The sequence below is a fragment of the Scyliorhinus torazame genome, chromosome 17, assembly GCF_047496885.1.
Source record: "Scyliorhinus torazame isolate Kashiwa2021f chromosome 17, sScyTor2.1, whole genome shotgun sequence".
NCBI classification, from domain to species: Eukaryota; Metazoa; Chordata; class Chondrichthyes; order Carcharhiniformes; family Scyliorhinidae; genus Scyliorhinus; species Scyliorhinus torazame.
The window spans coordinates 109,876,602-109,901,945 of NC_092723.1; the positions used below are offsets into that span (position 1 = coordinate 109,876,602).

The 25,344-nt window shown below is 46.7% G+C and overlaps 1 protein-coding gene across 1 annotated transcript in view; it reads left to right on the forward strand.

Moving 5' to 3' along the window:
• Positions 1-15,715: 15,715 nt before the first annotated feature.
• Positions 15,716-25,344, forward strand: part of LOC140394064 (heparan sulfate glucosamine 3-O-sulfotransferase 6-like) — a 279,828-nt gene continuing 270,199 nt past the window's right edge. The window contains exon 1 of the mRNA XM_072480871.1: positions 15,716-16,564. Coding sequence (XP_072336972.1) covers positions 16,107-16,564 — 458 coding nt within the window. The 5' untranslated portion in view covers positions 15,716-16,106. The remainder of the gene's footprint in view (positions 16,565-25,344) is intronic.

Below are 25,344 nucleotides of genomic sequence, written 5' to 3' on the forward strand. Positions count from 1 at the left end.
TAGATAAGCTGCAGAGCTGGGCTGAGAGGTGGCAAATGGAGTTTAATGTAGAGAAGTGTGAGGTGATTCACTTTGGTAGGAATAACAGGAATGCGGAATATTTGGCTAATGGTAAAGTTCTTGAAAGTGTGGATGAGCAGAGGGATCTAGGTGTCCATGTACATAGATCCCTGAAAGTTGCCACCCAGGTTGATAGGGTTTTGAAGAAGGCCTATGGAGTGTTGGCCTTTATTGGTAGAGGGATTGAGTTCCGGAGTCGGGAGGTCATGTTGCAGCTGTACAGAACTCTGGTACGGCCGCATTTGGAGTATTGTGTACAGTTCTGGTCACCGCATTATAGGAAGGACGTGGAGGCTTTGGAGCGGGTGCAGAGGAGATTTACCAGGATGTTGCCTGGTATGGAGGGAAAATCTTATGAGGAAAGGCTGATGGACTTGAGGTTGTTTTCGTTGGAGAGAAGAAGGTTAAGAGGACACTTAATAGAGGCATACAAAATGATCAGGGGGTTGGATAGGGTGGACAGTGAGAGCCTTCTCCCGCGGATGGAAATGGCTGGCACGAGGGGACATAACTTTAAACTGAGGGGTAATAGATATAGGACAGAGGTCAGAGGTAGGTTCTTTACGCAAAGAGTAGTGAGGCCGTGCAATGCCCTACCTGCTACAGTAGTGAACTCGCCAACATTGAGGGCACTTAAAAGTTTATTGGATAAACATATGGATGATAATGGCATAGTGTAGGTTAGATGGCTTTTGTTTCGGTGCAACATCGTGGGCCGAAGGGCCTGTACTGCGCTGTATTGTTCTATGTTCTATGTTCTACCCTATTAACCTATCCTGCTGCCTTCAGGAGTCTGTGGACAAGCAGCCCAAGATCCCTCTGTTCCTCTGAGCTTCATAGTATCCAGCCATTCATTGAGTACTCCCTTGTCTTGTTACCCCTTCCAAAGAGCTTCAGCTCGCACCTTTCAGGGTTAAATTCCATCTTTAAATGATCTTTATTAGTGTCACAAGTAGGCTTACGTTAACACTGCAATGAAGTTACTGTGAAAATCTCCTAGTCACCACTAGGTGCCTGTTTGGGTACACTGAGGGAGAATTCAGAATGACCAATTCACCTAACGAGCACGTCTTTTGAGACTTATGGGAGGAAACCAGAGCACCTGGAGGAAACCCATGTAGACATGGGGAGAACGTGCAGACTCCGCACTGACAGTGACCCAAGCGGGAATCGAACTCGGGTCCCTGGCGCTGTGAAGCAACTCTGTGCTACCGTGCCACCACCGATCTGCCACTGATCTGCCCACCTGGCCAACCTCTCTATATCTTCCTGCAACCTAAGACCATCTTCCTCACTATTAACCATGCTGCCAATCCTTGTGTCATCTTCAAACTTATTATAATCCCTCCCTACATTCCCATCTATATTGTTTATGTATATCACAAACAATAAGGGACCTAACACTGATCCCTGTGGTACGCCGCTCGACACCGGCCTCCAGTCACACAAACAGGTTTCTTCCACCACCCTCTGTCTCCTACCACTAAGTCAGTTATCCTGGGTCCCATGTGCATTTGCCGTCTTTATTAATCTCCTATGTGGGACCTTGCTGAAATCAAGAAAAACTACATCAACTGCACTACCCTCATCTACACACCTTCTTGAAAATTTCAATCAAATTCATTAGGCATGGCTTCCGTCTGACAAAGCCATGCTGACTATCCCTGATCAAACCTTACCTCTCCAAGTAGAAATTATTTTTCTCTTTCAGAATTTTTCTCAATGGTTTTGTTACGACTATTGTAAGATCCACTTTCTTTTTTAAAAAAATATATTTTATTGAAGTTTTTCAAACAAAGATTTTCCGTTTTTACAACTTAATAAAGGAATATATATTCAACGTTATTTAAATAATATATTAAACTAACAACAGGTGGAAAAAGAAATAAACAAAAAGCAAATATCAACAACTAACTAAGAAAAACAAGAACACGGAATGATCCTCCACCCCCCCCCCCCCCGCCCCCCCGTCCCCCCCCCCCCCCTCCTCCCTGGGTTGCTGCTGCTGTCTTTTCTGTTTTTCCATTATCGTTCCGCGAGATAGTCAAGGAACGGTTGCCACCGCCTGGTGAACCCCTGAGCCGATCCTCTTAACGCATATTTTATTTGTTCCAGTCTTATGAACCCTGCCATGTCGTTTATCCAGGCCTCCACGCCCGGGGGCTTCGCTTCTTTCCACATAAGTAGAATCCGCCGGGCTACTAGGGACGCAAAGGCCAAGACGTCGGCCTCTTTCGCCTCCTGCACTCCCGGTTCTTCTACAACCCCAAATATAGCCAACCTCCAGCTTGGTTTGACCCGGACACCCACCACCTTTGAGATCACTCTTGCCACACCCTCCCAGAACTCATGCAGTGCCAGACACGACCAGAACATGTGAGTGTGGTTCGCCGAGCTTCCTGAGCACCTCCCACACCTGTCCTCCACCCCAAAAAACCTGCTCAGTCTTGCTCCCATCATATGCGCTCTATGTAGAACCTTAAATTGAATCAGGCCAATCCTGGCACACGAGGACGAGGAATTTACCCTACTTAGGGCATCTGCCCACAGCCCCTTCTCGATCTCTTCCCCCAGCTCCTCGTCCCATTTTTCCTTCAGCTCCTCTACCATCGCCTCCCCCTCGTCCCTCATCTCCCTGTAGATTTCAGACACTTTACCTTCTCCAACCCATGCCCCCAAAATCACTCTATCCTGGACCCCTTGTGTCGGGAGCCGCAGAAATTCCCTCACCTGTTGCCTCGTAAATGCCCTCACTTGCATGTATCGGAAGGCATTCCCTGGTGGCAACTTATATTTTTCCTCCAATTCTCCCAGACTCGCAAACGTCCCGTCCACAAACAGGTCCTTCAGCTTCCTAATTCCTGCTCGCTGCCAACATTGAAATCCCCCATCTATCCTCCCCGGGACGAACCTGTGGTTATTCCTTATCGGGGACCACACCGAGGCACTCGTCACTCCCCAATATCGTCTCTCCCCAATATCGTCTCCACTGCCCCCAGATCTTCAAGGTCGCCACCACCACTGGGTTTGTGGTGTACCTTTTCGTGGAGAATGGTAGCGGCGCCGTCGCCAGCGCTTTTAGGCTCGTTCCCTTACAGGACGCCATCTCCAACCTTTTCCACGCCGCACCTTCTTCTTCCCTCATCCACTTACAGACCATCGACACATTGGCGGCCCAATAGTAGTCACTCAGACTTGGCAGTGCCAATCCCCCTCTGTCCCTACTGCGCTGCAGGAACCCCTCTTTACCCTCGGGGTCTTTCCCGCCCACACAAAGCTCATAATGCTCCTGTCTATTTTTTTGAAGAAGGCCTTTGATGATGAGGCACTGGAACACGAAAAGAAACCTCGGGAGGACCACCATCTTAACCGCCTGTACTCTGCCCGCCAATGACAGGGGCACCATGTCCCACCTCTTAAAGTCCTCCTCCATCTGCTCTACCAATCGCGTCAGGTTAAGTTTATGTAGGGTTCCCCAGTTCCTGGCCACCTGAATCCCCAGGTATCGAAAATTCCTTGCTACTCTCCTCAGCAGCAGAGCGTCTATCCCCCTGCCCTGTTCCCCGGGGTGCATCACACAAAGTTCGCTCTTTCCCATATTTAATTTGTATCCCGAGAACTCTCCAAACTCCCAGAGTATCTGCATTACCTCTGGCATTCCCTCTACCGGGTCCGCCACATATAGCAGCAAATCGTCTGCATATAGGGATACTCGATGTTCCTCTCCCCCTCTAAGCACCCCCCTCCACTTCTTAGAGTCCCTCAGCGCTATGGCCAATGGTTCAATTGCCAACGCGAACAGTAACGGAGACAGGGGGCACCCTTGTCTTGTACCCCTATGTAGTCGAAAGTATCCTGATCTTTGCCTGTTTGTAACGACGCTTGACACCGGGGCCGCGTACAAGAGTCTAACCCATCTAATGAACCCCTCCCCGAACCCAAATCTCTTCAGCACCTCCCACAAATAGTCCCACTCCACCCTATCAAATGCCTTCTCTGCATCCATCGCTACCACTATCTCTGCCTCCCCCTCCGGTGGGGGCATCATCATCACCCCCAGCAACCTTCGTACATTGGCATTCAATTGTCTCCCCTTAACAAACCCTGTCTGGTCGTCATGTACTGCCCCTGGGACACAATCCTCTATCCTTGTCGCCATCACTTTGGCTAGCAGTTTGGCGTCTACGTTTAGGAGGGAGATGGGCCTGTATGACCCGCACTGCAGCGGGTCTTTGTCTCGTTTCAGGATTAGCGATATCGTCGCCTCCGACATTGTCGGGGGTAATGTCCACCTTTCCTTAGCCTCATTAAAAGTTCTCGCCAAAAGCGGGGCCAACAGGTCCATATACTTCCGATAAAATTCCACCGGGAACCCATCTGGCCCCGGGGCCTTCCCTGCTTGCATGTTCCCAATTCCTTTGATCACCTCATCCACCTCAATCTGCACCCCCAGACCTGCCACCTCCTGCCCCTCCACTCTCGGGAACTCTAGCTGGTCCAAAAAGTGTATCATTCCCTCTTTCCCCTCCGGGGGTTGGGACTTGTACAGCCTCTCATAGAATGTCTTGAACACCTCGTTCACTTTCCCTGCTCTATGCTCCACCTTTCCCATTTCGTCCCTAACTCCTCCAATCTCTCTCGCCGCCCCCCTCTTCCGAAGTTGTTGGACCAGCAGCCGGCTCGCCTTTTCCCCATATTCATATTGTATCCCCTGTGCCTTCCTCCACTGTGTCTCTGCCTTTCCCGTGGTCAGCAGGTCAAACTCCATCTGTAATCTTCGTCTTTCCCTGTATAGCCCTTCGTCTGGGGCCTCCGCATACTTCCTATCCACCCTCAAAATTTCCCCTACTAATCTCTCTCTTTCTTTACCCTCTTGTTTCCCCTTGTGGGCCCTGATGGAAATCAGTTCTCCTCTAACCACCGCCTTCAGCGCTTCCCATACTACTCGCACTTGGACCTCCCCATCGTCATTGACCTCCAGGTATCTTTCGATACATCCCCTCACCCTTCCGCATACCCCCTCGTCCGCCAGTAGTCCCATGTCTAATCTCCAGAGTGGGCGCTGCTCCCTTTCCTCTCCCAGTTCCAGATCCACCCAAAGCGGGGCGTGATCTGACACGGCTATAGCCGAGTACTCCGTTCCTGCCACTTTGGGGATCAGTGCCCTTCCCAAAACATAAAAGTCTATCCGGGAATATACCTTGTGGACGTGGGAGAAAAAGGAAAACTCTTTACCTATCGGTCTGGCAAATCTCCACGGATCTACTCCCCCCATTTGCTCCATGAATCTCTTAAGCACCTTGGCCGCTGCCGGCCTTCTCCCGGTCCTGGATCTGGACCGGTCCAGCCCTGGGTCAAGCACTGTGTTAAAGTCCCCACCCATTAACAAGTTTCCCACCTCCAGGTCCGGAATACGTCCCAGCATTCGCTTCATGAATCCCGCGTCATCCCAGTTCGGGGCACATACGTTCACCAGCACAACCGCCTCACCCTGCAATCTGCCACTCACCATCACATACCTGCCCACTATCCACCAGTATGGTCATAGCCTCGAACGATACACGTTTCCCCACCAGTATTGCCACCCCTCTGTTTTTCGCGTCCAACCCTGAGTGGAATACATGTCCCACCCATCCTTTCCTTAGTCTAACCTGATCCGCCAACTTCAGGTGCGTCTCCTGGAGCATAACTACGTCCACCTTCAGTCTCTTTAAGTGCGCAAACACCCTTGCCCTCTTAATCGGCCCATTTAAACCTCTCACATTCCACGTGATCAGCCGGGTTGGGGGGCCATTTACCCCCCACCCTCGTCGACTAGCCATCCCCTTCTTTAATCCATCTCCTTACCCAGGTCTCACGCACCCGTCTGTCCCCCAGACGGCGCCCTCCCGTCCCGACCACCTCGTCTCATTTCAGCTCCCCCTTACTCTCAGCAGCAGCAACCCAGTTAGTCCCCCCCCCCCCCCCCAGATCCCCCTCTAGCTTGATTACTCCCCCCATATTGCTTCCGGAAGTCAGCTAACTCTGGCTGACCTCGGCTTCCCCCGTTCATCCTTTGACCTCCCTGCGTGTGAGGCTCCCTTCCTTCCTGCGCCCTTTTTTCCCGCCATAGTTTCCATAGCGCGGGAAAATACCCGCGCCTTCGTCTTGGCCCCGCCCCTAATGGCGCAGTTCCCTCATTCCCCTTCCCTGTCCCCTTTTCCACCGGCGCCCACATTTCTTCATGTCCCCGCATCGGGGGGGAGAAAAACCTCCCCGTCCAACATTATTACACATTAACCCTCCCCTCTCCCCACTTTATATTTCTGTGCCACCACCTCGCTACCCCTCTCCGGGCATCAATTTCTCAAGTCTAGTCCAATTTCTCCTCCTGAATGAATGTCCATGCCTCCTCCGCCGTCTCGAAGTAGTGGTGTTTGCCCTGATGTGTGACCCACAGTCTCGCCGGCTGCAGCATCCCAAACTTGACTTTCTTCCTATGGAGCACCGCCTTGGCCCACTTGAAACTCGCCCTCCTTCTCGCCACCTCCGCACTCCAGTCTTGATACACGCGTATCACCGTGTTCTCCCACTTGCTACTCCGTGTCTTCTTAGCCCAGCTCAGGACCATCTCCCTGTCCCTGTAGAGATGGAACTTCACCACTATTGCTCTTGGTGTTTCCCCTGCCTTTGGTCTTCTCACGAGGACCCGGTACGCTCCCTCCACTTCCAGAGGGCCCGTTGGGGCCTCAGCTCCCATTAGAGTATGGAGCATCGTACTCACATACGCCCCCGCATCCGCTCCCTCTGTTCCTTCGGGGAGACCTAAAATCCGTAGGTTCTTCCTTCTCGAGCTGTTCTCCAGGGCTTCCGGCCTTTCTATGCAACTCTTGTGTAGTGCCTCGTGCGTCTCCGTTTTTACCACCAGGCCCTGTATCTCGTCTTCATTCTCGGCTGCCTTTGCCTTCACTCCACAGAGCTCCATCGCCTGGACCTTTTGTGTTTCCTTTAGTCCCTCGATTGCCAGTAACATTGTCGCCAGCACCTCTTTCTTGAGCTCCTCCACACAACATCAGAGGAACTCCTGCTGTTCCGGGCCCCATACCATCTGGGCTCCCTCGGCCGCCATCTTGCTTCTCGCTTCTCTTCTCTGCCGCTGCTCCAAAGGATCCTCCGCAACCCGGCCACTACTGTCGCTCCTTTCCATCCACACCCGGGGGGACTCCTTCCTTTGTCACCTCACACTGGGTTTGGCCGCAAAACATTTCCGTTGGGGCTCCCGATAAGAGCCCAAAAGTCCGTTGAAACGGGAGGTGCCGAAACGTGCGGCTTAGCTGGTCATCGCCGCAACCGGAAGTCAGATCCACTTTTCTGTAATTCCCTGGTTTATCTCTACCATCCTTCTTGAAAAGTGGAACCACATTAGCTGTCCTCCAATTCTCTGGTACCACCGTTGTAGCCAGAGAGAAACTAAAAACTTGCATCAGATTCCCTGTAATTTCCTCCCTTGGCTCCCACAGCAGCCTAGGTAACAACTCATCTGGACCTGGGATTAATCCACTTTTAAGCTTGCCAAAATCTTCAATACCATAAGACCGTAAGACATAGGAGCAGAATTAGGCCACTTGGCCCATCGAGTCTGCTCCGCCATTCAATCATGGCTGATATTTTCTCATCCCCATTCTCCTGCCTTCTCCCCATAACCCCTGATCCCCTTATTAATCAAGAACCTATCTATAACACCTATCGATAATACCTCCTCACGCCCTATGTAAAACTGTTCAAGAACCTCACAGTCCCTCTCCCTGAATTCTGTACCTACATCCTCCTTCTCCTGAGTGAACACAGATGTGAAATATTTGTTTAGCACCCCACCAATATCCTCTGGCTCTATGCACAGATTGCCCCTTGGTTCCTAATATGCGCTACTCGTTCCCTGGTTATCCTCTTCGCCTTAATATACTTGTAGAATATCTTGGAATTCTCCCTATTCGTACCCACCAGTGCATTTTCAAGCCCCCTCTTTGCTCTCCTAATTGCTTTCTTAAGTTTCCCCCTGCACGGGCGGCACAGTGGTTAGCACTGCTGCCTCACGGAGCCGAGGTCCCAGGTTCGATGCCAGCTCTGGGTCACTGTCCGTGTGGAGTTTACACATTCTCCCCGTGTTCGCGTGGGTTTCGCCTCCACAACCCAAAGATGTGCAGGCTAGGAGGATTGGCCATGCTAAATTGCCCCTTAATTGGGTACTCTAAATTTATTTTAAAAAAGTTTCTCCCTGCACTTTCTATACTCCACTAAGGCCTTCGCTGATTTTCTTCCTTTGTCCTAAAGGGAACATATTGGGCCTGAAGAGCAATTGGGGATGGGCAACAAATGCTGTTCTAGCCTAAGATTCCCAAATCCCAGGAAATAATTTTTAAAAAATGGTTGTTGGTCTCTATTGGTTGAGAAGGAAATTTGGAAAATTAATGTGTCATCTTCATGACGCCATCCTGTGTTGATGCAATTTACATATTGTGGCTTCTTTGTAAAATCTTTCAGCTTATTTATATGGTGTAGAAGCCCCTTTCACTCTGAGAAGCTGTGATTAAGGAGCCATAAAGGTGAGGTAATCATTGATTTTAACCATTTACTTATTTACAGAAGGTGGCTAATGGAATATTGTTTACAGAAAGGAGATTCTCTAGGAGGTAGCTAATTTGAGAGACTGTGTTTAGTCCTAGCTAAGCATGCCATGGGACATCTTAGTGGGTAAAAAATTATGTAATTAATGGGAGGAGCCAGATCTGTCTGTAGTTTTGCAGTCTATAATATTTTAGGTTGAAGAACAGTTGGCCATATGATTCTTGTCTGACAAGAAAAAAGGATGATCAGATTTTTCCTGAAAGGGTCTCTATCCAAAGGCCTGCAGAGAGATAAGCAAGTGACCCTGATTTGCTCACTTTATTTATGAGTGGAGTTTGAACTGTATTGGGTTGATTGGTTGGAATATACACAGTGCTTGGTGGAGATAGTGAGTTAAAGTTTTTTCTTTTGTTTAAGAACTGTTTAACTGATAATTGTAAAACTACCTCTTTGATATTAATGTAGTTAATTCTCTGTTTAAATTAAAGTTTGTTTTAACATAAAAGATACCTGTTAGTCAGAGTCATCACTCCTGGGGTGCTGTGTCCTTTCGTCACAGTTTTACAAATTGAACATTGTTTGGGGGTTCTCATCCAGTGTTCTAACAGAAATTGGGGTCTGGTCAGGTATCCTAACAGGGCTGAGTTCTATTGCTTCCCTGCCACCCCCCTCCCCTACCCCCTCAGTCCCCCCGAAAAGTAATTGTTTAAGGGACAGAACTCAGTGGATAGATCACTGAGCTCCGATGGAAGAAGCCAGAAACTGCCCTTAAATTTTGGGTTTGCTGGCAAACCTGGTCGTCAGCTGTTGGAATTCGAATTAAGTTTCTGACCACACTGTGAGAGCCTGATTAAAAGAAAACAGTGAAGTGTCCCAGCTTTCCACAAAGAGACACGTGCATACCATGCACCTCACTCCAGGAAGTCGCGAAGTCGCCTGCATAGCGAGTTGAGGACATATTCTCCAATTTTTAAATTCTAACTGTCCCCCACTATCCCACCAACCCAAAAAAGCAATCTCAAATTGAGATCTGCCCTCATGAATCACATGGTTTCTTGCTGCGCTGTAAAATTCGATGTTGAGAAATTCAGCCAAACAGTACCATGCAAGCCAGGCTTGGGCATTTACACTGCTCAGACTTCACTTGTGTTCAGGCCTGGCATGTGAGATTTAGATGCATTTAATCAGTGGAAAAAGTGCAGGCGAAAAGCATCAAGACCAAGCTGAAATGAGTTCTGAGGAAATCTTGGCTGTCAGTTCAGTTAAATTGGTTAAGGGAAATTCTCACTGATGCATATAAAATAATATAGACTGAGGAAAATTTGGACTATGATGTCAAAGTAAGCTGGTAAAATAATAAAAAGACAATTTAAAACAAACAATAGCATGCTGGTGGCATGGTGGTAATGCCACTGTGTTAGTAATCAGGAAGTTCAGGATAATATGGGTTCAAATCCCACCATGGTAACTGATGGAACTTAAATTCAATTCATAAATCGGGAATTAAAAGCTAGTCTCAGTGACCATGAATCTATCATCGATTGTTGTAAAAATGCCTCTATTAGAGAAGGAAATCTACCATCCTTACCTGGTCTAGCCCATAATTGAGTCCAGACCTGCAGTCTGCAGCAATGTGGTTAACTCTTAACTACCCCCTGAAATCGCTAAATAAGCCACTTGGGTTCAAGGGCAATTAGAAATGAGCAACAATGTGCATTGGGGGATGGTTTGTTTGCTTTTTGGGATTGTTGTTACTGCGTTGAGCGCTTGTGTTATTACTAGGTGTGATAGAATCTGGCAGTCCGCAGGTTTTTTGACGGCAGAGGGTGGGAGATGCTGAGCTAGCTGGATAGCTGGTTCACGGGAGCAAAGTGGGGGGAGAGCTGAGGAAAGACGAAGTGGGGTGGGAGGGGGGGGGCCGGAGGGGGGTACTGCTGATGGGTAAGGGACAGTTAGGAGACTGGAGATGGCAGTCGGGCGGATCAAGTGAGGTGCGGAACACGGGCTAGGAAAGGTCATGGTTGACCGACAGGGGAGGGGGGCAAAAGCCCCCCCGACCAGACTGGTTACATGGAATGTTCGTGGACTGAATGGGCCGGTTAAGAGAGCTCGTTTGTTCGCACACCTGAGACAGTTAAAAGCGGGCGTGCCTATGTTACAGGAGACACACTTGAAGCTGGGAGACCAAATTAGATTAAAGAAGGAATGGGTCGGGCAAGTGTTTCATTCAGGACTGGACTTTAAAACAAGAGGGGTGGCTATCCTGATTAACAAAATGGTGACATTCGAGGTGGGGAGGATAGAGGTAGACCTGGGAGACAGATTTATTATGGTTAGCGGGAAGCTAGAGGGAATGGCAGTGGTGCTGGTGAATATATATTCCCCAAACAGGGATGATGTCGCGTTTATCGGGAAGGTGCTGGGGAAGATCCCAGCCCTTGACTCGCACCGGCTGATCATGGGGGGTGACTTTAATACGGTCCTGGAGCCAAGGTTGGACCAGTCGAGTGCTAAGTCGGAGAAGCTATCAGCAATGGCAAAGGAACTGCGGGCGTTCATGGAGCGCTTGCGAGGGGTGAATCCGTGGAGATTTAAGAGACCAAGGAGCAGGGAATATTCATTCTACTGCCATGTACATAAGGCATACTCCAGGATAGATTTCTTCATGCGAGATAAAACACTGTTAGCAGGGGCTGAGGACACTGAGCACTCAGCAATTGTGGTCTCAGATCATGCACCACACAGGATAGACCTACGGGCAGACACGGGAATGTCCCAGCGCTCACAGTAGAGACTAGATACAGGGCTGTTAGCGGATGAGGAGATCTGTGAGCGAGTGAGAGAGGCCATTCGGGGGTACATAAAGATCAATGACATGGGAGAGACTGCAGCTGCTGTGGTCTGGGAGGCACTGAAAGCGGTCATTAGAGGGGAATGTATTTTGATTCGAGCCCACAGAGATAAAACTGAGCGGTCGGAGCTGGACAGGTTGGTAGGAGAAATCTTACAGGTGGACAGGAGATATTCGGAGTGTCAGAGACTTCAAATGGACTTTGGGCTCCTTTGCACAGGAAAGGCGGAGGGTCAGCTAGCAGGATGCTGATGCATCAGCTGAGGAAACAGGAGTCGGCAAGAGAAATAGGGTAAATAAAGGATTTGAGGGGGAAGACGGTGACGGACCCGGGGGCAGTGAATGAAGTGTTCTGAGAATTGTATAGCCAGCTATACGAGTCGGAACCACTGGTTGGGGAGGAGGGCATTAATCAATTCCTGGGGAGGTTAGAGTTCCCGAAGGTAAATGAGGAGTTGGTGGAGGCCCTGGGGGCCCGATTGGGCTTGGGGAGGTGATAGATGGACTGGGGCGATGCAATCGGGTAAAGCCCCGGGACCTGATGGATTCCCAGTGGAATTTTATAAGAAGTTCTCTGGGTTACTGGGCCCACTCCTGGTTAAGGCTTTCAACGAGTACAAGGAGTTGGGAGTACTCCCCCCAACGTTATCACAGGCATCAATTTCTCTCACCCTGAAGCGTGACAAGGATCCGGAGAGCTGTAGATCGTACAGGCCAATCTCCCTCTTGAATGTAGATGCCAAATTATTGGCAATGATCCTGGCCACTCGAATAGAGGATTGTGTCCCGGAGATAATTGGGGAGGATCAGACGGGATATTTAAAGGGCAGGCACCTGATATCCAACATTAGACGGCTTCTTAATGTAATTATGATGCCAGCGGAGGGGCCCGAGGCTAAAGTGGTAGTTGCCATGGACGCGGAGAAGGCTTTCGACCAAGTGGAGTGGAAGTATCTATGGGATATTTTGGGCAGATTTGGGTTTGGGCAGGGATTTGTGGAGTGGGTCCGGCTATTGTACCAGACCCCGGTGGCAAATGTAAGAACTGACCGAGTTTGGTCAGAATACTTTAGTCTTTATCGGGGGACAAGGCAAGGATGCCCACTCTCCCCATTACTGTTTGCCATGGCCATACAACCCTTAGCAATGGCTCTGAGAGCAGCGAATACCTGGAGGGGTATAGTGAGAGGAGGGGTGGAGCACAGGTCTCTCTCTATGTGGATGATTTGCTGCTTTATATCACAGACTCGGTGGGGGGGGGTGACCAAGATTATGGAGGTATTAGGAGAATTTGGGCGATTTTCAGGCTATAAGTTAAATATGGGAAAGAGCGAGATGTTCATGATCCAGGCTCGGAGGCAGGAAAGGAGGCTGAACGAGCTACCTTTTAAAGTGGTTGGGAAGAGTTTTAGGTACCTGGGGATTCAAGTGGCCAAGGATTGGGGGCAGCTTCACAAGTTAAATTTGGGCAAAGCAGTGGATCAAATGAGAAGGGATTTCCGTAGGTGGGACATGCTCCCACTGACCCTGGCGGGGAGGGTTCAGATGGTGAAGATGACGGTCCTTCCAAGACTGCTTTTCTTTTTTCAGTGTCTCCCGATTTTTGTCCTAAAGGCTTTTTTCAGAAATATGAATGTGGCGATATCGAGGTTTATATGGGCAGGTAAAACCCCGAGAGTATAGAGGACACTCCTGGAACGGGCCCGCGGAGAAGGGGGATTGGCTCTCCCGAGCTTTATTAACTATTACTGGGCTGCCAACATATCGATGGTCAGGAAGTGGGTAGTGGGGGAGGGGTCGGTCTGGGAGCAGATGGAGGCAGCAAAGGTACGAGTCTGGAGGCTTTACTGACGACGCCCCTGCCGTTCCCGCCAGCTCGGTACTCCACAGGTCCTGTGGTGGTGGCAGCCCTGAGGGTATGGGGGCAATGGAGGCAGCATATGAGACTGGAGGGGGCTTAAATGTGGTCACCGATCTGTGACAATCCCCGGTTTGACCGAGGGGGGCTGATGGGGGCTTTAAGGTATGGCAGTGGGCAGAGATTGAGTGGTTTGGGGACCTATTCATCCAGGAGGGCATTCCGACCTTGGAGACATTAGAGGAGGAGTTTGAGTTGCCGGGTGGGAACGGGTTTCGGCATCTTCAAGAGCAGGGCTTTGTACGGAGGCAGGTCCCAAGCTTTCCTCGCCTCCCCCTGAGGGGACTACAGGATAAAGTGCTGTCAAAAACAGGGGTTGGAGGTGGGAAGATTTCAGACATATACAGGGAATTGTTAGAGTGGGAAGGGGCCCCAATCAGAGAGGTGAAGAGGAAATGGGAAGAGGAGCCAGGAGGGGAGCTGGAAACTGAACTGTGGGAAAAAGCCTTGAACGTTGATTCAGTTCAAGGTGGTCCACAGGGCCCATATGACGGTAGCTCGGATGAGTAGGTTCTTTGTGAAGGTGGAGGACAGATGTGGGCGGTGTGGGGGTAGCCCGGCCAACCATGTTCATATGTTTTGGGCATGTCCGAAACTGAGGGAATTCTGCAGATGTTATGTCGGAAGTCCTGGAAGGTAGAGTAACTCCGAGTCCAGAATTAGCAATATTTGGGGTGTCGGAAGATCTGGGGGCAAAGGGGGGGAGGGACCGATATCCTGGCCTTCTCCTGCCTGGTGGCCCGGAGACGGATCTTGCTGAGATGGAGATACTCGGAGCCCCCAAAATCAGGCATGTGGGTCAGCGATATGGTCGAGTTTCTCAGTCTGGAGAAAATCAAGTTCGCTATGAAAGGATCAATACAAGGATTCGCCTGGAGTTGGCAGCCATTCATCGATTTCTTTAACAAATACTGAACATCAGCAGTAAGGGGGAAAGGGAAAAGGGGGGGGGGGTGAGGAAAATAGGAGGCATGGTAATGTTAAATAAGGACAGGGAATTTAGTACATGGGTAATTGGGGATAGGGCGGGAGAAGTGGGGTATGTGGTTTATTGTTTGTTGTTATTTTAGGGGGTATTTTGTGCGTCGACCCGCGCGGTTGTTTTTGAAATGTCAATATGTTAAATTGTGAAAATTACAAATGCTTCAATAAAATATTTTCTAAAAAAAAAAGAAATGAGCAACAAGTACAGAGAATCCCTACAATGCCGAAGGAGGCCATTTGGACCTCCGAAAGAGCACCCCACCCAAGCCCACTCCCCACCTGAGCCCACTCCCCATCCTATCCCATAACCCCAGCTAACCTGCACATCTTTGGGCACTAAGGGGCAATTTAACATGGCCAATCCACCTAACCTGCACATCTTTGGATGGTGGGGGGCAACAGGAGCACCTGGAGGAAACCCACGCACACACGGGGAGAACGTGCAAACTCCAGTCACCCAAGGTTGGAGTCGAACCCGGGTCCCTGGAGCTGTGAGGCAGCGGTGCTAACCACTGCGCCACCCCAACAAATGTTGACCTTGCCAGTAATGCACAAAACCCCTTCAAAGAATGTTTTTAAAGTGTTTTACCCAGTGGCAAATGTTTGAATCAATAGAGGAAAAATCATTAGAATTGTTGAAAACAGATTTGGATGTCATGGTGGGACATTATCGTTTATTTGTCTTTTTTTTTTCTTCATCGGTTAAATAGATTTCAATGTTCTTTTGATGCTGTGGTTTGTCTACAAAAGAATTAGACTCCCCCCAGCCAGTTGTTCACATCTGTTTTCACGGGTTTCACAAGCAGCAGTTTACAGGCGGGAGTCATCTTATCCCAAAAATGGATGGCTTTTTCTTTCGCCGCGGTTTCAAATAGATTTCCAAGTTAACCTTTCATGATCTATTTGACCTATAGTGCATGATCAGAAGTGGCGGAATTTAAGGCACTTAAATGGCTTTAGTCTAACTTTTTGTTTTAAAACTGCAAGAAGCGAATAACTTCCATCTGACCACTACACGCTCGAGTGTCTGGCAATCTCGAAGTGGTCCCATGCACTATAATAGAAGCTGAAAGATAATGGAGCATGGAGACGCTGATAGAAAAAGTGAGATTGTGGATTTAAAAAAATAAATAAATGCAAATTGAATGTGTCATTTATTCAGCGTGTGACTGCCGGCTATGCAATTGCCATTGTCCATATGTTGTGCTGGGGATATCTCTTTGGTTTAAGCAGGTGCCAGAGTCGCTTTTTGGGAGAGATTTGAATATATTTCCAGGCTATTTAACTGCCACCCAATAGCCGGGCTGAGGGGGAGGATCCATGTCTGGTGAAGTTAGACCGAGTTAAAAATGATCATCATGTTGGAATCGGGCAGATTGTAAACCGAGAGGCGAAATCCGGAGCTTGGAGGAGACAGAGACAGAGAGAGAGAGATGGGGGGTATTAAATCAAAACCTCTCCACGTCCCCTTGGAAATATAAATGGAGGGAAAGAGAAAGAGAGAGCTGATAACCGTATGGAAAAGTCCCAGCCCTCCTGACTGGGTCCTGAAAACAAGCTCTGAAGGCTGTTTCTTTTTCCATATATACATAAACAATTATAAAGGACGGACAGCATTTTTTTAGGAAACGAATTCTAAAAGCATGTTTCCAAAGTTTGGCCCCGTTTCTCTGAGCTGGAAGTCGACTAATGGGATGTTGTAGCTGCTTCATTCACCTAGGCTTTCTGAAGGTCCAGACCAAGGCGCCGCTCCTCCTTATCATGATCATAGTCCTCACCTATTTTGTCTACTGTCTGACGGGCTACTGCGAGACCATGCCGAGCCCCATCCCCGTGTCCCCCCAGCGCCGCAGCCCTGCAGCCCAGCCTGAGCTGCGGGAGGGGCCGGGGAGACACCAGCAGGGCTCTGAAGCCGGGCTCCCTCCGGACCCCACTGCCCAGGAACAGGCGGCGGCGGCGGGCTGGAATATCTCTGTCTTCAACAATTTCGGGAGTAAAAAGTTCCCCCAAGCCGTCATCATCGGGGTGAAGAAAGGGGGCACCAGGGCTCTGCTGGAGTTCCTCCGGGTCCATCCCGATGTGAGAGCCGTGGGCTCTGAGCCGCATTTCTTCGACAGGAACTACGAGAGGGGACTGGACTGGTACAGGTACTCAACTTTCAACATGCACCCTATTCCCACCGAGAGTCACCCCCTAACCCCCCTCTGGAGCTCACACACAATGTGATTAACCCTTGCAAACTTTAATTTGCAATAGTATTCGCCAGCTCAACCTTGCTCTCATTTAAAGATGAGGCTAATTGACCTAATTTAATAATGGAATATCAAATATTCATTTTTTTTGCTCAATCGCAGCAATCCTGCTCGCTCAGATCGCCCTGTCCACAAGCAAATCGTTCCCACCTCAGGGGGGATTATTTGCCGTTCGGTTTACACTGGGATATATTTCCTATCTGGGAGCAGAGGAAGTTCTGCTTTTTCTGGTCGATTTTATTATCTATCTGCCTGAATAAACCTTTTCTACAACACACCGGAACTTGCATTCTAACTGCTGGGGGGGGGGGGGGGCGGGTGTCTGTGGATGTGTTTTAAGCTTGCTTTTGGAAAGTGCATAGGGGCAATATGTTCCTTTGAGATGTTCTGCTTCGTATAATGCTAGCACACATGTGGACAGTTCATCTTTAAAAATGAGGAAAATATGTCGCAGTAAAACTTCGCGCTGCAATCCGGCTTTAATTTAAACAGGGACCCAGGCATCTCTGAAGTTAATCTGCCGCAACCTTTCAAGAGTTCTGAAGTATGAAATGTTTATTCCGCTGGGCAGTGACATTGCAGAGTGGCTCTAGCTCTGGGGCAGTCTTATTACAATCATGCACATCCGTTTGATGTTAAATAGTATTATTTACTGATTCACCCACCTAGATAACTAGACAAGCCTCACCATTCATATTCCGAGAGGCACATCTACGCATTAGCTATTGGATCTATTTCAACTAAAAGTAAGATCAATCTATCAGGGACGTTCAGGGCCAGGACAGCTACAGCATTATATTCAAACCTCAAAATACCACTCTGTTAGTTTCATACTCCATGACTTATCTATAAAATTCATCAGGGAGAATGTCTTGATTCTCACAATTATATTTTGAAAAAAGAGCATTAAATCTTATATTTCTGTGTAAAATGCATTAAATCGATCACATCAATCTGTCCAACTGCCTGAATTTCCTGCTTCAACAATTACGAGGATGTCTAAAATGTTTTACTTTATCGTGGATTTATAAAAAGTTCTCACTTTTAAGGAATAGCTTCCTTCACCAAATCCTGGGATATTGATGAACAAGGTAGTTGAGAATCCATGAAGCTTATATTTAAGGGGGCATAGCACACGTGACACACAGGTGATGATTATTTGGGATCTGAGTATGGATCAATCCTGAAAGTTATCATGCTGTTATAATCATTAACTGAAAAAAAAATCTCTCGTTCGATGCAATGTATAGATAAGGCAGTAGGCGCAGCCAAACTCCACTAGTGAAAGTCATCAGAATGTAGCTGAGAGTATGGAAAATGTGTCAGAGCGTTGAGGGCAACAACAAAATAATATCAGATCCTTATATTATTCATAGTCGGAACAGTAGTTGACAATGCTGCTGGAGGCTTGATTGTTGCCATTCTGGTTTCTATAGTCGACTCTATACAATGCTAGTTTTGTGGCAATAGGAAACTGTGTTCGAACAAGATTTGTGTCTGTGTTCGACGAGATGTTTCAGAATGAGTTCTGTATTGATGAAAGTAGCACAGCAAGCTGTGTCGCATTGGAGGTGATGGTGGGCGGCACGGTGGCGCAGTGGTTAGCAATGCTGCCTCATGGCGCTGAGGACCCAGGTTCGATCCTGGCCCCGGGTCACTGTCCACGTGGAGTTTGCACATCCCCCCGTGTCTGCGTGAGTCTCACCCTCACAACCCAAAGATGTGCAGGATAGGTGAATTGGCCACGCTAAATTGTCCCTTAATTAGAAAAAAAAGAATTGGGTGCTCTAAATTTATTTTTTAAAAACATTGGACGTGATGGTATTGTATGTCGGAGGGTATTTACAGTAAAGGTCAGCTGTCACATGAATTAATTTTAAATGTTAAAAGAAGTTTCTAATTCTTGGAGCACAGATGGCATCACCTCGTCTGCAAAAGTCAGGGTTGGACAGTCAGAGTGCTACAAATCTGTGTGCTATGCAGAAAGTAAGGTTATATTTTGGAAGGACTGCAAGGTAGCAATCTCATTGAGAAGTTCAGCTGGAATCACAAACTTCAAAATAAGCTCAACTGCTTTGTAACCATCACCAGAACTCGAGTTGCAACCTTGAAGTCAGTCTCCCGAATCCATGGGGCTCCTCATCATTGTGATATGAGTTCCAATAAAATCCACTTCTTTTTGGAAAATGCAGAAAACTCTTCTCATTACCCACCGTCAAAATGCCAGAACTACAGTCTCCAAGTGACAAAGGGAATGAATTGCCTGAAGGGTTAATACAAGCCAAAGAGAAGGTGATCTTTCTAATCACTGGCATTTTGATGTAAAAGAGAAAGTCTGGGTATTATATTTTATAGCCTAACCTTTTCATGTCCATACAAAATGATTACTGTTGAGTTCCTGAGATACCAATCACTTAGCAAATGTGTTCTGACCAGTGACATTCCTATTTGATTGCAGTCACAATTTTCCCTTTATTCCTCATGATTATGAACGTGAAAAACGGAGTGTTAGAAGGAGTGGTTGTAAAATGTCCGTAGTGTGGATTTATGTCTGTCCTTATGTTGATAAAGATGTGTCTCTATCCACATACATGTTTTTTCTTTATTCTGCTTTAAATGATCTGTGTCATCTTCTAATCGGATTTTGTGGGTAGGTGTGCAATAGGGATGTACTACCCTTAAAGTCCCCTGCTGTGTAGTGAGGTAAAAGTTGGTGCTGCAGACGAGCTGAAGTCCAATAGAAAATTGATTTGATCTGCTTTCCTCCTTCTCAGTGTCACCTGCAATTAGTTTTCTTTCAGATCGGTAACGGAAAACCAATCTTCCACATACATATGGCGAAATAGGGGATTATTGCACAGGGAAAGATTTGAAAAAAACTATTGGGAGGGAGGTTGTGAAAACCAGACAACCGGGTTGTTTTTCCCGGAATTTGGAATTAATTAATGGTATTAAGAAGTGACCATCTAGGGACTGCTCATTGAATCACAAGTAAACAGATACATTTTCCCGTTCCTTTTGTGTTACTGTGCAAAACCCGCCTGTTATAATGAATGGTGTGGGTGCTGTTTTATTATGAAGCTATGTTGTTTGAAAGCTTATTCAGGGCATGCCTATCAGAGGGCAATCACTCCTCATATCATGAAAATGTGTCCTGGCAATTCCAGCAAACTTGTCTCTATTTTAATGCAGTTTTTCCTTTAACAAATTAAGCATGTTGAATTTTCAGCATCTTTGTCAGTAATGCAAAAGCTGACATAATCATAGAACTTTACAGCACAGAAAGAGGCCCTTCAGCCCATCATGTCTGTGCTGGCCATCAAGCACCTATCTATTGTAACCCCATTTTCCAGCCTTGTAAGCTACGGCGTTTCAAGTGCTCATCTAAAATGCTTCTTAAATGTTCACAACATTTAAGATGTTGGGTGGTTCCCGCCTCTACCATCCTTTCAAGGAAATGAGTTCAAGATTCCACCACCCTCTGGGTGAAAAGTTCTTCCTCAAATCCCCTCTAAATCGCCTGCCCCTTATTTTAAATCTATGCCCCCTGGTTATTGAACCCTCTACTAAGGGGAAAAGTTTCTTCCTACCTATGGCCCTCAGAGTTTTGTACACATCAATCAGTGTCTTCAGTGACGATTTCCCTCCTCACCATTTGCACCCAGGCCACAGTTCTACAGGTAGATGAATCTTTCCAGGCAGAATGAAGAATTGTCAGGTGAACTTTTGACATAATTGAATTTGTTATAACGCAGTATTAGCCATTCAACACCCGGGCACTGACGCAAATGCACCTGAACAGCTTTGGCACTACCACATTCATAACAATTACTTTCAGGGCGTTTGAATTAAATGTCAATGCGTTCTTACTAGAATTCTAATTAGTGACATTTCATATCAATATAGTTCAACACAAATGGCTCTTGTGTTATTGAAGGTAGGCTTTAGGGGTGAAGTTTGCAATGTGATCCCTGGCACAAGTCAGTAAGGATTAGATATTAATCAAATAGATCATGTTTACTGAAAGGCCTTCCTTTTCCTTCAGCGGTGCAATGTGTAGGATGCTCTCGCATGTTTAGAAGTGCTGAATAGCTACTTACTTACCGTGTCTGGTAAGGGAGGCCCCCTGTAATCAGTGTCTGTCCATTATATGTACATTTTTATGTAAATGATTTGATTTTGGTTGTAAACACCAATCTGTTTCACATTTTGTTTGTGTCCATGATGCAAAACAAAAAAAAAAGGCTCCCCCCTGCCATGTTCTAAGCTGTTGAGAACAGAGCAGTTTGTAGGAGACATCAATGCCAAGCCCCGAGTGGAGGATGGAGGTGCTTGAATCCTTGTGGAGAGGGAAGGAGGAAAAATTGAGATGTCACCATTCTGCTTCTGTGCACCCCCTAGTGGTCAGTCAAAGAGCAGCACTGGAATTAGACTGGGGAGCTGATCACCCTGTGAGAAAAATGATCCCTTTTTTAAAACTGCACATTTGAGGAGCTGCTAAAGGAACGGCCAGGTGCCAAGCTTGGTATTCGGGAGGGGGGAAGGGGTGAGGGGGGTTACATCAAAAGAACCAAAGATTCAGATGGCGAAGGTTCTATTTTATACGCTTAATCTTTCCTGAACTGAGAGGATGCTGAGGCCACTGCCTTCAACTCAGCACTGTGAAGCAGGCAAGATATATATATATATAGAAAAAAATGAGCCAGTGTTGTTCCTCCTGAATGTTACACAGTGACCCCTGCTGGAAAGTGCACGTGTAGTTACATGGCATGAACACAAGGTTGAGTGCAGCTCTGATGATTGCCAGGGTCAGTTTACCAGCTTACGCATGAAGAATTGCTGTTTGACAGAGAGAAAGAGAGAGAGAGAGAGACAAGGAGGGCTGACAGCATCGGCGGAGAATTAATGCCAGCATAATTCACTGAATTCAGAGGAAGGAGCAAAAGAGAATGAAAGCCTGCCTTAAATGTGTGCAAATCCAACCCCCCCCCTTAATTGTCAGAACTCAGCATAATGATTCAACATGCAATTAACCTGAAATTACGCTTATTTTCTTACAACGAGCTAAATGTTAGCAGGACAATCCTGACCCTTGGTATTCTGGTACAATTTTAAGAAAAAGACGCTTGGGTGGATTTATTCTGGTAATGGGTCAGCAAGGACACAGATTGAACCATGCAGCTCCAGAATCTTGTACGACTTTTCAAATAATCTGCTCACCAGAACCCCCTGGTGCATTAACGTGAGAGCTGACGTGAGTGCTTGCTCGTGATTTTAATGATTTCAGGTATGGCTGCAAGTTGAGGGTCACTCACAGTTAAATTGGACAATGAACTGGAGCTGCTTTGGTCACTGTGATGTTGGAAAGTGGCAGATAAAAGACTTGAGGGTATAAGCAAAAGGTATTAGTTATGTGGTTGATTGATTGGATTTCTCACTTTAAAGAGTTGGGCTTTATTCATTCGAGGTTGCAAAATGTGCATTTATTTGGTAAAGCTTTTTTATACAAAATAATGGGCGAAATATAGGCAATCTGATTATGTCAACTGATAAAAAATGAAATTTGAATTGAGCAGTATAATGTGGGAATTAACGCTTGTAAGTCCAATAATTTGAAGGGGACAATGTTACATTAAGAACAGTTGGCCACATCTCCGTCTTTCCTTTTTAAATAAAAGTGATGAAGTAGAACACAGCCAAAAGGAGGGCAGGTAACTGATGTTGAAATGCAAAAATTAAATGAATTTATATCTTTAATGGTTATGTCGACTTGAATGAGTCTTCGAAGAAAATCGATTTTCTTTTGGTTATAATACAATATTGAGAAACCGATGTTAGAATTTATGAGGCAATTTCTCTTAATGGAGAGCTTTCTTCAAGGCTTATTATAGATTTAAATAGTCACATTATTGATAGATTGATGGGACTAATGATAACCGTGTAGTTATTTCTCCAGGGTTGCAGTATAGATTGAGTGAAATGTAGCTCTGAAGCTTAAAGTCAGGGCTGATGAAATGCATTACGTTTGTGGTAGTGCAGCCTCACTTGTTAACATTGGCATTTATTACCACTACCTGTCAATAGGCTGTTTAGCAGGAGTTTCTAAGCATTGGGTAATTCAGTCCCCTGCCTGTCATCTGTTGGGCTATTTGATGGAAGTAACCGAGCAAGAGTGGCAAAGTAAAATCTCTTATCGTTCGGAACTTTGGAGAATGAAAGGCTGGTGTATTTTTTAGTGCCCTCCAATGAGCACCAGACATCTCAAAGCACAATGGTATCAATGGAGGAGTTTATAAAAATTCAGTCATGGGATGTAGGCACTGCTGCTGACAGCATTAGGGCTGGTTTAGCTCAGTGAGCTAGACAGCTAGTTTGTGATGCAGAACAAGGCTAGCAGCGCGGGTTCAATTCCTGTACCAGCTTACCTGAACAGGCACCAGAATGTGGCTACTAGGGGCTTTTCACAGTAACTTCATGCTTGTGACAATAAAAGGTTATTATTATTTAATGCTCATCCTGGGTGGCGGCTTGCCAGGCCATTTAAGAGTCAATTGCTGTGGACCTGGAGTCTAAAGGGTATGAGTGAACCAGAAACCAGAAGAGTTTTTAACAACAATCACCATGCTCATAATTAGACTTTTAAATCAAGATTTTTATTCAATTTCCACCATCTATTGTGGGATTTAAACCTGAGTCCTCAGAGCATTGGGCCTCCTGATTATTAGGGCCTCCTGATTATTAGCCGAGTGATAATGCCACTTCACCACTGGCTCCTTCAGTAAAGTGCACTCACTGTTGCAGGAAATGTGGCAGTCAATTTTCACACAGCAAGCTCTTAGAAACAACAAAGTAAAACAATGACTAGATAATCTGTTCTCTGGTGATGATGGCTGAGACCTACATGGTGGCCAGGACACTGCAGGTGGGTTGGGGGTGGTTAGGGGGAGGGGGGGGGGTAGATGCCCCCTGCTCTTCTTCCAAGTATTGCCATGAGATCTTTTAAATCCACCTCGGTAGCTCAGCTGAAAAACAGCACCCTGACAATGCAGCACTCCCTCAAAGCTGCAATGGGGTCCCGGCCTTAAGTTACAGACATGAGCCCTACACTTTCTATTTCTCATGGTCTTATGGTCTTCAGTCTAGTCATATTTCAAATGTAGGAAAAGCAGCAAACAAGCTGTACAAATGTGATAATGACCAAATAATCTATTTTTTGTGATGTTGAATGAGGGATAAATTGTTGACTAGGCTACTGGGCTAAAACCCCCTTACTCATATCAAAGTAGTGGCAATGGGATCATTTCTGTTCACTTGCAAAGGCAGTTTAATGTCTCAGCTGAAAGCCGGCACCTCCGACAGAGCGGCACTCTCCTCATTTCCACACAGAAAGTTACCTTGATTTATACACGGGTCTCACAACATTCTTACTGAAAGGTAAGAGCATTTGCAACTGAACTGCAGCCGATGCATATAAAATACATCGGGCTGGATTCTCCGGTCCCCCAGCCGCGCATTCGCTGGGGCGAGATTCTATCCTCCCACCATTTGTCAATGGGATTTTCCATTGAAACCACCCCACGCCACATGGAAGCCCATTGGCGGGGGTGCACTTCCAGTGGGAAAAGTGAATACCAACGACCGGAGAATACCGGCCATCATTCTTCGCCAAATAGAGTGTAATCCTCAAAAGCTAGACCGCTTATTCTTGGGCTCTTACGCCATTTAAAAATTCTTGTGGTCTGATTTATAAAATGTACAGTTTAAAAAAAAATATATATATATATAAAATCCCAGTCAATCTTTCTATAAGAATGGGTCTCCAGTCAGAACATCCAATAAGACTAGACTGTTGTAGTCATATGACCGCTCCAATCATTACTGGAATATTTTTCTACTTAAACTGTTCCATGGGTACAATTGACGCACATTTTGAATAATACTCTGTTGTGAGGCCTTGAAGGGCAATGTTCCATCCCATTCAGTTGACGGGCTTATTTTGGAAAGTGATAATGTGGATTGCATCATGTAACTAGGCATCTTTTCTCAATATTGGGCACCTCTTGACATTTTCCTTTTCCTGGCTGCAGCAGAACATTGTCGCACGTCACAAACATGTCAAAAAGACATGTGTTCCGCACATGTGCTTAACCGAAATGCAAAACAAATATGATTAAATGGAGTTATCTAGGAGGAAAAGGAAACTTTTATCCTCTCTGTAGGCACTGAATAAAAGTTCAGGTCCCATAGTTTGCAGGGGGTGGGGTTAGGGGGAATGCGTGTGGAATCTAACTTCTTGCATCATTTTTACCCCGGGGACCTGGGTTTAAATGAAGGCCAGATTGGTAGGATAGAAATCTTCCTTATTTGCCAGCTGTAGTATTTATTAAACAGCTTTGGTTGATCTCTGGCCAATTCCAACTAGGCAGTAATCCACAGTAAAAAGAAAACCCTAATAATTTGGTGCAGGACTGAATTGGCTAAAAGTCATTTGAAGACAAAAGGGTGACTGGCTCTATGCATTGAATTGAAATGCCCTGGAGTATCATGGTGGGGGAGGGCAGAATTAGAGTGCATTTTTGAGAGAAAGGTAGAGGGAACTCCACTGTGCTTCTACCCTCACATAAGGAGTAAAGGATATGATGCTTCATAACCAACTGCAGGATTAGTTGCTGTGA